The sequence below is a fragment of the Periplaneta americana genome, chromosome 3, assembly GCF_040183065.1.
Source record: "Periplaneta americana isolate PAMFEO1 chromosome 3, P.americana_PAMFEO1_priV1, whole genome shotgun sequence".
NCBI classification, from domain to species: Eukaryota; Metazoa; Arthropoda; class Insecta; order Blattodea; family Blattidae; genus Periplaneta; species Periplaneta americana.
This window is the reverse complement of record NC_091119.1, coordinates 59,791,817-59,808,065: the sequence shown is the minus strand read 5'-3', so window position 1 is coordinate 59,808,065 and position 16,249 is coordinate 59,791,817. Positions and strand designations below refer to the sequence as shown.

The following is a 16,249-nucleotide window of genomic DNA, read 5'->3' as shown; positions in this document are numbered from 1 at the left end:
ATTGAGAATCACTGACCTAAGTTATACCAGCACAGAACATTAATATCAAAATATCACGTGACGTACAGAATACTGCTAAGAATAGGAAAGTAAAAAATTCTGAGCAACACTTTCTTAAAAGGACTGGGAGACAAATAGCTCTGACTCCCACTGTCTGGCATTGAAAGATGTCCGGAGACACAATTACAACTTCTCCTTCAATAATTTGATTTTACAGCAGTGATTGTTATTTGATAAGAGAGAAATATGTAATTATTTAAAATCTCATTATAAACCACTCATCTTTTAAAATTCATACCACTTTGAAAAACCGAGTTTAGTACGAGTAAATAGAAAAATATCGAACATGAGTACAATGTACAAAAATTCTGATAAAGAAACTTTTCACACAAACTTACACTACGAATACCATAAAGGATGCCTGAAGGAACAACATAACCAGGTCGCTTGCGATGCCACATCTCTTGCACTAGTCTGTGGTAACTCCTGGACAGTCCTGGTTTCTTATCACCACTGCGATTGGCAGCAACCAAAGCAGTACCACAGTCCAAGAAAAACTGTGTCAGTGGGGGAGTGTTGGATAAGGCCTGCAGTGCCGAGTTCATGTAACAAGTGTTGCCAATGTTCTGCAAGCCTGTCAAACCTGAAAATGAATAAACTGCAGTTCAAAAATAATGAATGAGGAACAATAAAGAAAATAAAAAAAATACAAGTCTTCAGGAATCCATCAAATTCCAGCAGAATTAATACAAGAGGGTGGACATTTTTAAATTTGAAAAAAGTAAATTGCACCCGACCAATGGAAGGAGTCCATAATTGTACCTATCTTTAAGAAGAGGAGAAAGACTAACTGTAGTAACTTTCGAGGAATACCACTTTTATTTTGTCCAATATTCTTTTGAGAAGATTAACTCCTTATGTAGATGAAATTATTAGAAATCATCAATGTGGTTTTAGGCGTAATAGATGTACTACTGATAACATTTTTTGTATTGGACAGATATTGGAGAAAAAATGGGAGTATAAGGGTAGAGTACATCAGTTATTCATAGATTTCAAAAAGGCATATGACTCGGTTAAGAGAAAAGTTTTATATAATATTCCTATTGAATTTGGTATTACCAAGAAACTAATTCAATTAATTAAAATGTGTCTCAGTGAAACTTACAGTAGAGTCTGATGCTTTTCAAATTCACTGCGGGCTAAAGCAAGATATGCACTACCATCTTTACTCTTTAACTTTGCTCTAGAATATGCATTAGGAAAGTCCAAGAAAACAGAGAGGGTTTGGAATTGAACAGGTTACATCAGCTGCTTGTTTATGCAGATGACGTGACTATGCTAGGAGAAAGTCCACAAACGATTAGGGAAAACGCGGAAATTTTACTTGAAGCAAGTAAGGAGATAGGTTTGAAGTAAATCCCGGGGGGGGGGGGGGGGGGGAGTATATAATTATGTCTCGTGACGAAAACAGTACGAAATGGAAATATAAAAATAGGAAATTTAGTCTTTTAAAAGTGAAAAAATTCAGGTACCTTGGAGCAATAGTAACAAATATAAATGAACTCGAGAGGAAATTAAATGCAGAATAAATATGGAAAATGCCTGTTATTATTCGGTTGAGAAGCTTTTATCATCCAGACTGCTCCAAAAAATTCTGAAAGTTAGAATTTATGAAACAGTTTTACTACCGGTTGTTCTATATGGTTGTGAAACTTGGACTCGCACTTTGAGAGAGGAACAGAAGTTAAAGGTGTTCGAGAATAGGGTACTTAGAAAAATATTCGGAGCTAAGAGGGATAAAATTACAGGACAATGGAGAAAGTTACACAACGCAGAACTACACACACTGTATTCTTCACCTAACATAATTATGAACATTAAATCCAGACGTTTAAGATGGGCAGGGCATGTAACATGTATGGGTGAATCTAGGAACGTATATAGACTGTTAGTTGGAAGACCTGAGGGGAAAAGACCTTTGAGGAGGCCAAGGTGTAGATGGGAGGATAATATTAAAATAGATTTGAGGGAGGTGGGATATGATGGTAGGACTGGATTAATCTTGCTCAGGATAGGAACTGATGGCAGGCTTATATGAGGGCAGCAATGAACCTCTGTGTTCCTTAAAAGCTACTTGTAAGTAAGTAAGTATAACAAACCATACAGTTATATGATTCAGATTGAGTCTGTTTGTGTAGTTTATTGACATGCTGAATTCAGTTTTTACTTCATTACATGAAGCAGAAGCATGTGAAAGAATTACGACAAGGTTAAAACATATTTTGACAATCTGATGGATATATGACAATTTCAGAAAAATTATGTTTGACACTGTCACTTATTGCTGCTTTCATTATTATTTTAGCATTTGAATTTTGTTCTCAACTTTGCTGATTTTTTTGGCATGCTCCCTGTGCCAACATATTTATATATTGTCCACAATTGTAAAACTTCCTTGTAATGGAAATGCTTGGAATATTACAGCCTTCTGTATTTCTGGTAAAATATTTTTAAGGATGCTGTAACTCTGACATTCTTGTTTTAAGTACTTATGACTAGGGTCCAGATTTATATGCACTAAAAGTTCATATTTTTACTTGATATAGTTCACAAACAAACAAGCAACGTTCCCATCCTTCCAGATGCCATACTTATCATTCAGTGACTCGCATTAGTATTGTTACACCCAATTTTACGATTATCAGTAAGAAGTCTATGGTTACTTTTACTGGAACTATACCAACAGTTTGATTTTACAATATCGGGTTAGAAGCCATGTCCCAGTAAAATACTGCTTAACTGAGAGTCATCTTTATCATAGCATATCTTCTGGTGAAGTCTTAACCAGATGATATTTTAATTGTTGTATGTTCTCGTCAACTGAACAAAACAGCAGAAAGAAATTGTGTAGTTCTCTTTAAAAGTGATGATGAACAGTTTGAGGTACATGTATTAAGACTAAATAGGCCTAGATCATTATTACGAAAGTTTGGACCATCAAGAGTGTTTAAGCCATTTCGCTTGGCAAAATCTTCATTATTATTACTTTTTCGTCTTATTCATGAAGAAATTCGTCGTAAGACAGAGAGGTAAATTCTCATGCCATAATATTACGTTGTTGTTGTTTTCTAATGCCAGGCATTTGACAATAAAGTCATTTGACCTCTTGCACTCCAATATTTTTCAAAGATATTGTCATGGTTAGCCACTGATGCATAGATTTTGAGATGTTCTGAATCCATTTCTTGATTTGAGTTGCACAATGGACAGTTAGGAGACTGATATATTCCAATTCTATGCAGATGCTTGGCCAAACAGTCATGGCCTGTTGCCAACCTAAATGCAGCTACAGACGATTTGCGTGGTAAATCGGGAATTAACTGTGGATTATGATACAGAGAGCTCCATTTTTTCCCTTGAGATTGTGTTATCAAATTTTGTTTGTTGAAGTCTAAGTATGTAGATTTAATAAACCTTTTCACAGAGTAATACGTAGATTTAGTAACAGGTCTGTAAGTAGCAGTGCTGCCCTTCTTTGCTAAAGCATCCGCATTCTCATTTCCCAGGATTCCACAATGGGATGGTATCCATTGCAATACAATTCTTTTATTGAGTGTTATTAGTTGAGATAGCATTTTATTTATTTCTGCTATTTGAGACGAAGGTATGTGTCCAGAGACTATTGATAGAATAGCTGCTTTGGAGTCTGACAATATAACTGCATTTTTAAATTTATTGATGTGGCAGAGAAGATTCCTGAGACTTTCACTTATTGCAGTGATTTCTCCATCAAAACTTGTTGTTCCATATCCAAGAGATCTATAAAGTGAGAAGAGACAGCACGTAACACCTGCACCTGCACCTTGTTCCCTGGAGATCAAGGATCCATCGGTGTATAAATGAAGCCAATTTTGTGGAGGGTACCTAATATTAATTGTCTCTAAAGACAATTGTTTCATTATTTCAGTGTTTACTTCTGATTTCAGTATTTCTTGTGTTAAATATTACGTAGAATAACTCTTCTCGGGTTCTCAGCCAGGTGAGTTGGAGATTTGCTTCCAAGCTTTCAACAGCTAGCTCTGCCATCTTCTTCAGGGAATGAAGTGATATGGCCTCAAATCATACATAATATTACGTTATTCGACATTCTTTCATACTGTTTTCTGTTAATTATTAATATTTTACTAAATTCAAGAAACTAATTTGTTCACAGTAATTATTCTGTGTATTTTCAACCCTACGATTTTATGCTCTTGGAAGCATGTTGATTGTTCTTGGTGTCTTCACTGGTATAACAGGAGTTTTACAAATAGTGATACATGTAAGCACGGCCATTGAAAAATTAGCCATGTACACAAGGCTTCAGAAATGGAATGTGAAATTGAAAATAAACTAAGCTTTTTCCATATAGCAAAATTTCCTAAGTTTTGGGCAGGAGATCCATGTTCAATCCAGAGGTCAGCCAATCTGAATTTTTTTTTTTCTGGGATTTTTCCCACTCGCAAGGATGAATGCCAGATTGGAATTTACTTTCCATCTACCCCGAACATTCTGTTCGTTGTCTTTATGTGTTCGTGTTGTCTTTAGGAGGTGGTTCCAGTGTTGAGCTATCCCTTACCAGGAGAGTCCCTCCATTGTCCATGTCTCGTGTTCTTCCATTATTGAAAATGCTGCATCTTGTGTTGTTCTAATAAGTTTATTTCATAATTATGTACAAAGTCAGTAAGAAAGTAAAATAATTATATAAGACAAATTATTAAGGTTGCCTTTCTTATGGATTCCACACACTGTAAATTCATATTAGGTACCGGTACTGGTTCTCTTTCCAACCTCAATTAAACACTTGGTAGCTTGCCAAATTCGGATAACAACTGGTAAACACGGGAAAAAAACACAGGTAGATGAAACTCTCCAATTGGAAAAACGTTGTTTGTATTCTTTAACAGTAGCCAATGCATTGCCATCATAAAATGCATAAACAAAAAACATATCTGAGTAGTGACTATAGAAATACACAAATTAAATGTCAAGTGAACGTGTATTAAGTTGTGTGTGTGTGTGTGTGTGTGTGTGTGTTGCGCTGACTTTGCGGTGTTCAGATACTGCCATGTGCAAAAGATCTGGCATAACACATCAAGTATAGTATACAGAACTGCAAGAGGTTTTCTCCCCTTAATTTCTCACCAACCATTAGGCTTCAGTCACAGGTATAGCAGGTTAAATCGATGTAGGTTAGCCCAGACTACATTATCCTGAAGTATTTACATTTCTCCTGAGACACTCTGTATAAATTTCACAGTTGTATACAGTAAGAAAGAGTGTGGGAGTAGAGACGAACTCCATAGGCAAAGAATGAATGAGGTTTTACTTTAATTTGTTTTATCAGTATGAACTTATGGAATTTAGCAGAACTTCGTTACATAACGTGGATTTTAGAATTGTAATTCTTATCACACATCCAAAGATAAACTGGTGAAAATTATAGACTCGATATGAAAGAAAGCTCGCAACCATATTTTAGGTGGAGTCTCATTCCTGAAGTCACTCCCCAGTCTATTCAGAATAAATGTTGCTCACAAACACTATGTTTTAATTATATGTTCTTTTCCAGAATTTGAGTAATACCCTATGTTAAAAGAATTTTACTTCATTACATAATTATTAATTATATTACTATGATTCCCTCCTGGATTCTATGGTGCGAGAAGAAAGAAGACAAGAAGAAGTGGAGCCACAAATTAGTATTACTTAAAAGGACAAAATACTTCATCACACAAATTGTGTATCGAAATCTCACCTCTTGGTTTTCCATTGTCATCACGACTGTCTTCACTGTCACTGCTGTCTCCGGACTCTCCTCCCGCCCCCATAGTCTGAGGGCTGTACAATGTGGACACAGGACTCATGACTGAGCTGTTGGACCGACTGTGACCCAATCCATTCTCCAGGAACACTTCACTCTCACACTGGTAGCACCACAGACGGTTTGTAGACAAATTGAGTTGAATGTAGTGATTGTGACAAGTCTGCAACAGCATGAGTCATAAAATAATTGATCAAATCATCATTCACTGTCTAATAAAACTTTACATAATTTTATTGTATCTTCTGGTTTAATTTCCTTGCAGCAGAGGAATTAAAAAAAAAAAAATCACTGTACACCAATGGACCAAAGTTGACTTTGGAAAGTACAAAGTCACCATTTTCCTATTCACAGTCGACACTTTGACGAAAGTAAACTTCAATGGTGACTTTACTTCGAAGTCGCCAAAAATCTAGACTTTGACTTTCGTTCGTGGACATAAGGAAGATGGCTGATATTTGGAAAATTGTTGAATTTGCCGAGAATATTGAGGGCATCCAGGAGATTATTAAAGCTTCTCGTGTTCCTTAGTGTATTATTATACATTATAAATTCAAATCAAGGTAGAGATTTGATAAACAGACAGTATTAAATACCTTCGTCATGTTTCAACTTTCATTGGTGAATAATCAAAAAGGATTATCTGTTCCACCAATAAATAATACAATTTATTTCATCGCGATTTTATGCTACAGGTACCGGTAAAGATCAATACCTTAATATTGATTTTGACTATTTAATTCTATAAAGGATAGGTTATACAGTTAGATATGCAGTTAATTTATAATCCTGTGGTCGTCATAATAATGTTTTCTGCATATTGATTTCAAATAATTTTTAAGTAGTTTCTGCAGACATGCAGGAAATAACTATGCCAAAACAGCAGGATAATATGTCTCTTTCATAGTCTGCCATTGGTGGCATCTTCTTATCTTCTATATCTTCAGAATAAAATTATTTTACAGTGAAATAATCTGAGGGCTTAATGTGAAACTAATGTAACTACAATCAATGTTTTATTCACAACAAAATTCGATCAATGTAGAGTATCCACTGCCCACTGAACGAATATTGGTTAAACGAGCGTTGAGCAACTTCCGCCGATTTTGGAATAGATACCGATGCACTTAGGTTAGGTTAGTTTAGGCTTTTATTATCCCGTCAAGATGAAGGTGAAAGCGATTGAGTGTGATTTTTTTATTTCTATGTTGGCAGTTCAAGTACGTCGGTGTCTATTCCAAAATCGGCGGAAGTCGCCCAACGCTCGTTTCACCCGAATATTTCACACTTTTATCACTGCCAATGTTGCGCTATAAACCAATTTTCGCAAATCTAATGTAAAAGACTGCCTACACAAGCAACAAGTTATACTAAATGTTTAGGATTAGTGTAAAACTGGCCTATGTCTCCTATAGTGGGCGGGACATAAGTAACATTCACCCAAAATTCTTAACAGGCAATATTATTTCATATGAAGTCTACCATCATGTTTTGTAGTTGCACGAATTGTGTTATATACAAGACTGCTCGAACTGAGTTACTTTTTTTGTGGCCAAGTAGAAGAACAAATTATTATCGATTGGTATAAAGACCTAAAAATGTCAATTTTTGTATTTACGTTAGTTTCACACTAAGCCCTCGAATAATTATTCCGGAACGGTTAACAATCGCTTAACATGTACCAATGTTCAATTATTTCGTTGATTTGTGACTCAAAAGTTGGATTTTATTGTGGCAATGCCTACTCTATTTCAACTATCTATTAATTTAAATCGTTTAGAAGGCAGTGATTTTGATTGCCAACATTAGAACAAGATCGTCAAATCTCGACTTACCAAAGCCAAAGTTTCAGAAGTATTGTCTATGAACAGGACTTTTAACAAAGTTAAACTTTACTACGAAAGTCGACTTTGGGAAGTCTTCATCCGAAGTCTCGTTTATGAATGCGGCCCTTAGTCTCCTACAGGTAGGCTACTAATTGAATTATTTATGAGAGGGATTCTGGTTTGGATTAGCCTATTGTAACGATTTTGCAATTCATATTGGAATTTTTAGAGCCAATAAGTCTGACATTAAGGTATGTATAATATTTATTTTAAGAATTTGCGCGTGCGCGCACGCACACACACACACACACACACACACACGCACACGCACACGCACACGCACACGCGCACACACACACACACACACACACACAAACACCAAATGAAGACATCAAGAAGATAGAACCTTGGACTGAAAGAAATGAAGTGCAATTCAATGACATGAAATCCAAAGTACTGGTGGTAGCCAGTTAATGATTTTTTGAACCACAAGAGACTGCAACAAGTGGAAGTACTTGGGAATCCATTTAGATAAAAAAATCTTCACATTTAATAAACACATAGAACAGGTATCAGAGAAATCGTTGGCATTAATAAATTTGTTAGCAAGGTCAGCAAGACTGCAGTGGGGAGTGGGGCATGAGACACTTAAGACAAAATACATTGGAGCAGTAGAACCATTATTGACAATGGAGCACCTGTCTGGGCTGAAGCAATAAAGAAGCAAAGGAACCTGCAAAAATACCAGAGTGTGCAGAGACTGATGTATATAAGAATGATAAAGCATATAGAACACTCTTCTACAAAGCATCATGTATGCTGGCTGGAATATGTCGCATAGGAGTCAAAATCGAAGAAAAGATGCAAATTTACCAAATGACTCACAAAGAGATGTCATCAAAATAGACGACGCACCACTAGACATAAGTCACTGGCCACATCCTGCAGAAAGAGTGATAATAAGTAAAGTTAATACAGCAAATATATATCCTCTAGAAGTATACACTGATGGTAACAAGTTTCAAGAGCAAGTTGGAGCCGGAGCAATAATAATTAAGAATAATGTCATTAGGAGGCAGATGTTGATGACCTAAAAATCTACTTAAAATGATCATTAAAATGCCCTTAAACTAATGGAAAAATGACAAAATTAAAATAAAATGACATTTAAATATTATTCAGCGTACTCGCACCAAAACTTCTTAAAAATTAGCCACCTTGTTTCAATGACTACCCTGCAAATCTCGGAGAGAAGAAGCAACTTCCTGGAATTTGGCTACGATAAAGAAAATAACATGCAACAAAATGAAGGTTTTAAGGGAAAACTATACATTTTAATGAGGGTTTACAATGTGTTTCAATCAGGGGTGGTCCATGTCAGTGCTTTCATTCTCCGTCTCCTTCTCCTTCTTCCATGCTTCACTTTTGTTACCAGATCTTCCAAATGAGGGAGTATGAATGACAAAACAGATTGTGGGCGCAGCATGCATTCTTGCAATCTTTGTGTTAAAAATACTGTCTACTACAGCAGACATCCCTTCCAAATCATGCTGAGGACACAACGTCCTGTCCAGGACATGGTGAAAGTTTCCCACTTTCCAAACATAAATTCTAAAGACACCGTCTGTTCCAAACTCTAAAACTCAAACTTCACTCTCATTCACTTATTCAGTAGATAATTACTACTGATCTATTTGATATGAAAATGATTTCACAGACCTATTGTTAAAGAAGAAAGTAAAATGCATTTCAAATGATCTAAAAGTTCTTCAAAGTATTAAAAATGACCAAAAAATGCCGAAAAAATATAAAAATGACCTATTAGTTCAAAAACGTTAAAAAATGCAATATAAAAAATTATTTTCTTACGTTGATATTAACAAAGAAAAGATTCCTATATTAACAGGCATTGTCCTAATGTGAAAAATAAGATGACTTTTCATCAACATCCGCCCCCTAATCATAATACATAGGCTAAAATATAAACTACACCACCATTGTTCTAATAATCAAGCAAAACAATTTGCCATTCTAAAAGCACTAGAGAAATTGCAAGACATGAAAGAAATTCACCCTTCAGAAAGAAAAGTTGTTACCTACACAGAAAATAAAAAAACAATAAATTCAATTAACAACAATTTCAAGCACTATCCAATAATATAGAGGATAAGAAATCAGCTTCAAAACCAACAATGGACAGTCCATCTCAGCTGGGTCAAGGTACACATGAGGATACATGGAAACGAAATGGCAGACAAACCGGCGAAGGAAGCAGCTCTAGACTGGGAAGGAGAAATAATGTACTCAAAGAAACCAAAACAAACAATAGTCAGTGAAGAAAAAGAAAAAAGTGCAATGAAGTGGCAACATCAGCGGGCGAACTGCACAAAAGGAGCAGTCTGCCGATCATACTTCCCAAACGTGAGAGGACGGCTGCAAGTCAAGTTTATCATTCACACCGGAGTCGACTGCAATGATAACAGGCCTATCTTCACAGATTCAAGATCATCGATAATCCGAAGTGTCCTTGCAGAGCAGAAGAAAAAAACCACACAACACAAAATATATGACTGCAACAAAATACGACTGCAAAGAGATAAACTAAAGACTGGTCTAAGACAAAATGGTGGCTCATGGCCCCCAAGCGAGAAAGAACTAGTTCATAAATATGGAAAATTGTTCGCACAGTTTGTCGCAACAACAGACTTCGATGCATTGTAAATATGTAAATAGCTTATGCCAATACCAATGTGAGTGTGAATAGAGATTTTGTAAATAATTGTAAATACTATGCTGGTACTGTTAATATAGATAATTGTGATTGAAATAACAAAATATGATCAGAATTGAGTCGTAATTATCATGGATACAAGACAAGGAAAAACATGTATAAGCTTATTCCAATGACAGAATAATATTGTTAAAATATAAGCAACAATATGTTATCTGTGAAAGTTTACTGGTGGAAGATGTGTAGTTTACTTGAGAAAGTTGAATTGTAAAGATTTATGTAAGTGTATTAATCACATGTAGTATTACTCAGTAATAGAGCATGCAGAAAGATTTAAAAAAAAAAAAACACACACACACATATTTACTCACTCACTATCTTCCTTTCACTGACAAAGTCTGCATAATGTACATTAGTGGCAAAAAACCGGACCGACCCTTATGGCTGATTTCAGAGCCTTGTTCACTCCAGAGCACGATAGACTGGTAACTAAGACTTTCGTGGTTCGAATCCTGCCTTGGAAGGAAACTTTTTTTTGTTCCTTATTCAAATTTATTCCCAATACTTTTCGATTGCTGCGATATTTTACTACTTAATTAACTTATTATTCCCAGAACATGAATTTTACCAGCTTATTTTCTAATGGCTTTCGAAATGGGCTACGTCAGCAGTCGAAACTACAACAATTTCAATAGATTACTCACTATCTTGTGAATGTGGCCATGGCATGCGCAGTGGCCCATTTTGGGGACTTTGATTATTCTGTCGGTCCGGTTTTTTTTTGCCACTACTGTACAGGTACTAACACTAATATTTCTGTAGCTCAGAACACTGTATATAACATTTGTACCTAAAAAATATGAAAGACTAACTTAGTGTACAAAAAACATTTTGTGAAGCAATTTCTTTTATGTATATTAATAACAAACAAATTTACTTATAAATAATTACTATGTATGTTTGAAGAAAAAGTCCCAGATAATCGAAGCCTGATAATCAAAATACTACAATACATGTATAACATTAAAAATACAACCAGAACATTAACTTCTACCCTAGATCATATATAAAACAGATCGCTCAAGCTTATGTTAAATTTGGACGCAACTGGAAAATAACAGACGCTATGCGTCGCTAGTGTCGAGAAATGAGCTTGCGATAACAAACACTAGATGGCAGAGTACCTGAAAAGTACATAGAGTAATACGACTGTGGGAAGACTTTTTTACGTGATGCCACCTCCAAATTTCTTTCTCATTGTAAAGTGAGGTTATGTTACAATAAGACTTTGATGTGTCGCTAAATTGTAGCATACAGAAGCTTGTTTTACCCAAATTCATCAACACACATAGATGACATTTTGGTACATGGCTGATATAATGTTGTTTGCGTTCAATATATAAATCTGTCATCATTTGATGTACGATAACTAATTGTTTTTAATTTTCAGTATACAATACCTCCCTAGCAACAACTATCACAAAATACTAAAAAGAGCAGATTTGTCTGCGTTTGTTGAATGCACATCATGATGCTCACGAAAAGGCACTAATTTATTTTGTGTGACCAAGATTACAATTTTTGAATATGAAGGAAAAGCAGGTATCCCTCTTCTGAAATTTATCCGAAAGGGGAAGAATTACAACTCCCTCCCCCTACACGTTTTCATTTTACAGGTGTATTATATGATGCGATATTGAAGCAGATAAATAATAACTGTACATTTCTCGTCCACATTAAATTCAACGTGTTCATAACGTAGACTTGATATATTGCTTCATGTAGGCTACACAGCTGGCAGTGTTCTTTTTACAAATAAGCGGTCGTACTAATCATTTTCTTTTCATCTGAACTATTGCTAGAATATGCGTTTGTGTTTTTATTTGCTCTGTATGTTGTTAAATAACTACTGAACATCGTCTTTGTTTAACAAATTGTTCTAGTATTCGTTTCATATCAGTCTTACGGTATTGAATTATGTCCATAACGTGGGCGAGATATTATCAGGCTGGAAAATTCGCTCTGAATGCATTTTTTTTACACAATTTTCTCATTTTCAACAGATTTAAGATACCCTGTGCGGTTTCTCTGCCAATGCAGAGTTAATTGCAATATACGGTAATTCTGTTATTTTCCTGACACTTTTATATCCGTTCTCATAAACGTACTGATTTAGATTCTTTACCCTACTGTAGTTATTTTGCTCTCTACAAATCATCGTTAGTCAAATGAAATAGCCTATAATAGTTGTTTGTAACGAATTAGTAGACAACCTCAATCCCTCCTGACCGCCTCCCTTACGAATTTCTTTCTCGCTTTAATCAAATTTACTTTATACTGGTCCTTAAATTACTGAAACTAGTGCTGAGGTAGTTACGGTGATTTCTGAAGTGAAAATAGTTCAATTTATAAGGGTGAAATCAAAAATAATTTTTGTAGCCTTTCCTTGTCCTTAATTGGAAATTTGAGTAATTTCATATGACGACAATATTTCTTCCTTCTTCTGCAGTTAACATAATCGCAGATGGACATTTCTAAATGAAGTTTGTTACACAGAAACCTTTGAGACAATATTGACACTTGAAATTCTTTATATAGTTCATCTATAAGAGTTAAACTAGCGCTGAGGTAGTTTCCTTCATACTCCGCTTATTCACCTTGCATACATGAGTCTGTAAACAGGTTAGGTTTGGTCAGTGCTGTCATGGTAATTTTTTTCTTGGCCATACACCCCACCCCTTGTTTTCTCCCTTGAAATATATTTTACTCTCCTCTCTCTATCTCTCCAATTGCCATTTAATTATTTTTTTTAATATTAAAGAAGAAGTAAATAAATTGTTTTGCTTTACAATTTAATTGTACAAGTTTGATTTAAAGAATACACCATGTAGCACCACCATAGATGCACACTTGTCTCGATGAATCTTGGAGTGTATATTTGCAGCACTTCTTGTTTTTCAACCATTATTTTATATAATTCTGGATTTCAGTGCTGAAGAGGTGGATAATTTTTGTTTATGAACATCAAACAAAATAGGTACAGTAGGAACAGGAAGAGATGATCTAAGATCTGTATAGATCTCCACGTACAAAACTTAGGCACCATATGCCGTATGGCTCCTTACAGACAAAATTTTCATTTCCCCATACGATTAATTAAAAAAAAATTGTAGGTTCCATACGATATATGGCCTCATGTGGCCTCCATGACAGCACTGGGGTCAGTTAGTTTAGGCACTTTTACACCTTGCATATACAATCAACTGCATCTCCACAAAAAATTCCTTATAAATTGAACGGTTTTCACTTCAGAAATCACAGGAACCGCTTCACCCAGGTAAGTAGTTAGCAGTTAATCATTTCAAAGCTCTTGTTATATTATGAAATAGCATCACACAATGCTGCCAAAATAAATGTTCCCAGTGTTAAAATTACAGAGTGTAAATTTCGCTTAGGACAGTTTTTGCTCTGGAAAATTAAAGGAAACAAACAGTATATCAAACCAGCAGCTGAGACACAAAGCACCTGAAATTCGAAAGTGGTTAAAAATTTTTATATTTCGTTCTTTCTTATTTACCAGCAACAGAAGTACCGGTATCAGATTTTTTGCAGAGCTAATATCAGAGGCCCCTCCTATTAGAGAATGTTTTGAATATTATTATATTCTGGAAAACTACATTGGCACATCAACCTCCCCTCCCCCCGCCTGAATTCTGGGCTGAAGCACGAAAATTTCGAAATGTACAAACTACAGATGCGGCAGAATATTACCACAATGGTCTTCAGCAAGAATTTTGTAAGACATATCCAAATATCTTCATGGTCATTACTTACTTACTTACTTACTTACAAATGGCTTTTAAGGAACCCGAAGGTTCATTGCCGCCCTCACATAAGCCCGCCATCGGTCCCTATCCTGTGCAAGATTAATCCAGTCTCTATCATCATACCCCACCTCCCTCAAATCCATTTTATCTTCATGGTCATTATATGTATTAAAATAAAACATATATTACATGTGAAGTACCTACTAAAAATGAGAGAAATATAAATGGGAAGGACAATAAAAAAAGTGGAATGGACAAACACTAAGAAATTATTCATCTTGAATCAGTATGAACAATAGGATACTTTTTTTTGGTGCTAGTGGTATAGAATATGAAATTAAGTTGCATCAATAAGTTTTTCGAGTTTAGCATTACTTTAAGTATTTATTGTCCCCTGTTGGAAAGATGGAATTACTTTGTTTGAAACTTGATGAAATTTTATTGTACCTTAACTCAATTTATTAAGGTAAAATAAAATTCAAAATAATAACTGCAGGCCATTTTAAAATAAATCTGTTGGATGTAAATTATTTCTTAATTTATTAGGACCATAAAGGTATTGTTACAAGCCATAGATTGAATCATTTTTATCTTAATAATTTAATGTAGGATGATTATTTCGGGAATTGTTATGCTCTAAATTGTGAGGATATTTTAATACTTTTTTAAAATATAAATTTGGAATATGTTTCCAGTTAGTAAAGAGTAATTCAGAGAGACAGAGGTCTCAAGCATATTTAATGACACATGCCAGAATTATTAAATATGAAAAAAAGAGTTCTTGCACTAACATACTGTTTATAAAGTAACCAAATCTTAAGAAATACAGTATATGTACTGGTATTCTATATAAAGGCATAGGAGTGAATATAAATCTGTTTTAAGGAATTCCTATTTAATATTCCTGCTATAGGAACATGACAAAATAAATACAACGCAGCATGGAAGCTAATTCAACTTTATCGAGTATTGTTGATGAGATGTGTTATGAAGGTAGACCGAATCATTCAATATAAATGTATAAATAGGACGAATAATAATAGATTAATTTCAATGTATGTAGTATCAAAACTGAAAGCGGTAACTAGTCTATGAATGATGTCTTAACAAGTATAAATAAAATGGACTCTTGACAATTGACACACATTTGGCTTCAATAATAACTAGGACTTCAAGGAATTTATGGTAGCTCACCTGTCAGGCAAAACTCTGAATAGTCTGCATTGTCGAACTATAGAAGCGCAATTAAAAAGTATTTTTTTCCCCACCCATTACATATGATTGCTTTTTTCAAGTCCCGGTAATAACATTATTAAATTAATTATCCCACATATTTGGGTGGTGCCTTTCTCTTTGTTTCTGACATAATTTATGAGAGTTTCTCTTTTACACTTCAATAGAGAAATACAACTTTCAGTGGACAATGAACGTGTAACTCTAATGGAACTCTAAGAACCACAGCATTAATGTTTTCTTCTTTTCTTTCATGCCCTTTAGTTTTTGTTGCAGATAACATCATGCTATTGGATAATTATACATGCACCTTTCTAATAAAATTGGCATATATTTCACTGGTCTCAGAAGTAAAATTAAATGTATAATAGCTTCTCGGTGCAAAATATTTACTGAAAATTATTGTAGGATTTGAATAGAAATGCCACTTCTCAGGCAAGGTTATTCGTGGATGACTGTATAATATATAGAAAAAATTAGTGATAAATCTTGTATCACCACCTTGCAAAACTAGCTTGACGTTATTGAAAACTGGACTACAACAAATAAAATTAAAATCAATGTGAGCAAAAGTAAATCAATATGTATCCTTCTGTAAAACACAAAATTAAATTCGTCTCATATACCAATTAAATGGATCACCAGTGCCACAAGTAAACACTTAGGTACTGTATATATTTTAGTAACAAACTGGTTGAAATAAGTCACTAATATTACTAGGATAGCCTGAAAACACTACATTTCTTTATGCGTATTCTTAAGAAAG

General features: G+C 34.7%; 1 protein-coding gene across 5 annotated transcripts in view; it reads right to left on the bottom strand.

The window, feature by feature from the left end:
• The window catches only part of Usp20-33 (Ubiquitin specific protease 20/33), a 77,600-nt gene that overhangs the window by 53,827 nt on the left and 7,524 nt on the right, over positions 1–16,249 (bottom strand). For all 5 annotated transcript variants that reach the window (XR_011331226.1, XR_011331225.1, XM_069820581.1 and 2 more), the window contains exons 4-5: positions 5,801–6,029; positions 399–643 (exon numbers count right to left, since the gene is read on the bottom strand). Coding sequence is in view for 3 of the 5 variants with exons in the window: in XM_069820581.1 (XP_069676682.1) it covers positions 399–643; positions 5,801–6,029 (474 nt within the window). In the remaining 2 variants the exon portion in view is untranslated. The remainder of the gene's footprint in view (positions 1–398; positions 644–5,800; positions 6,030–16,249) is intronic.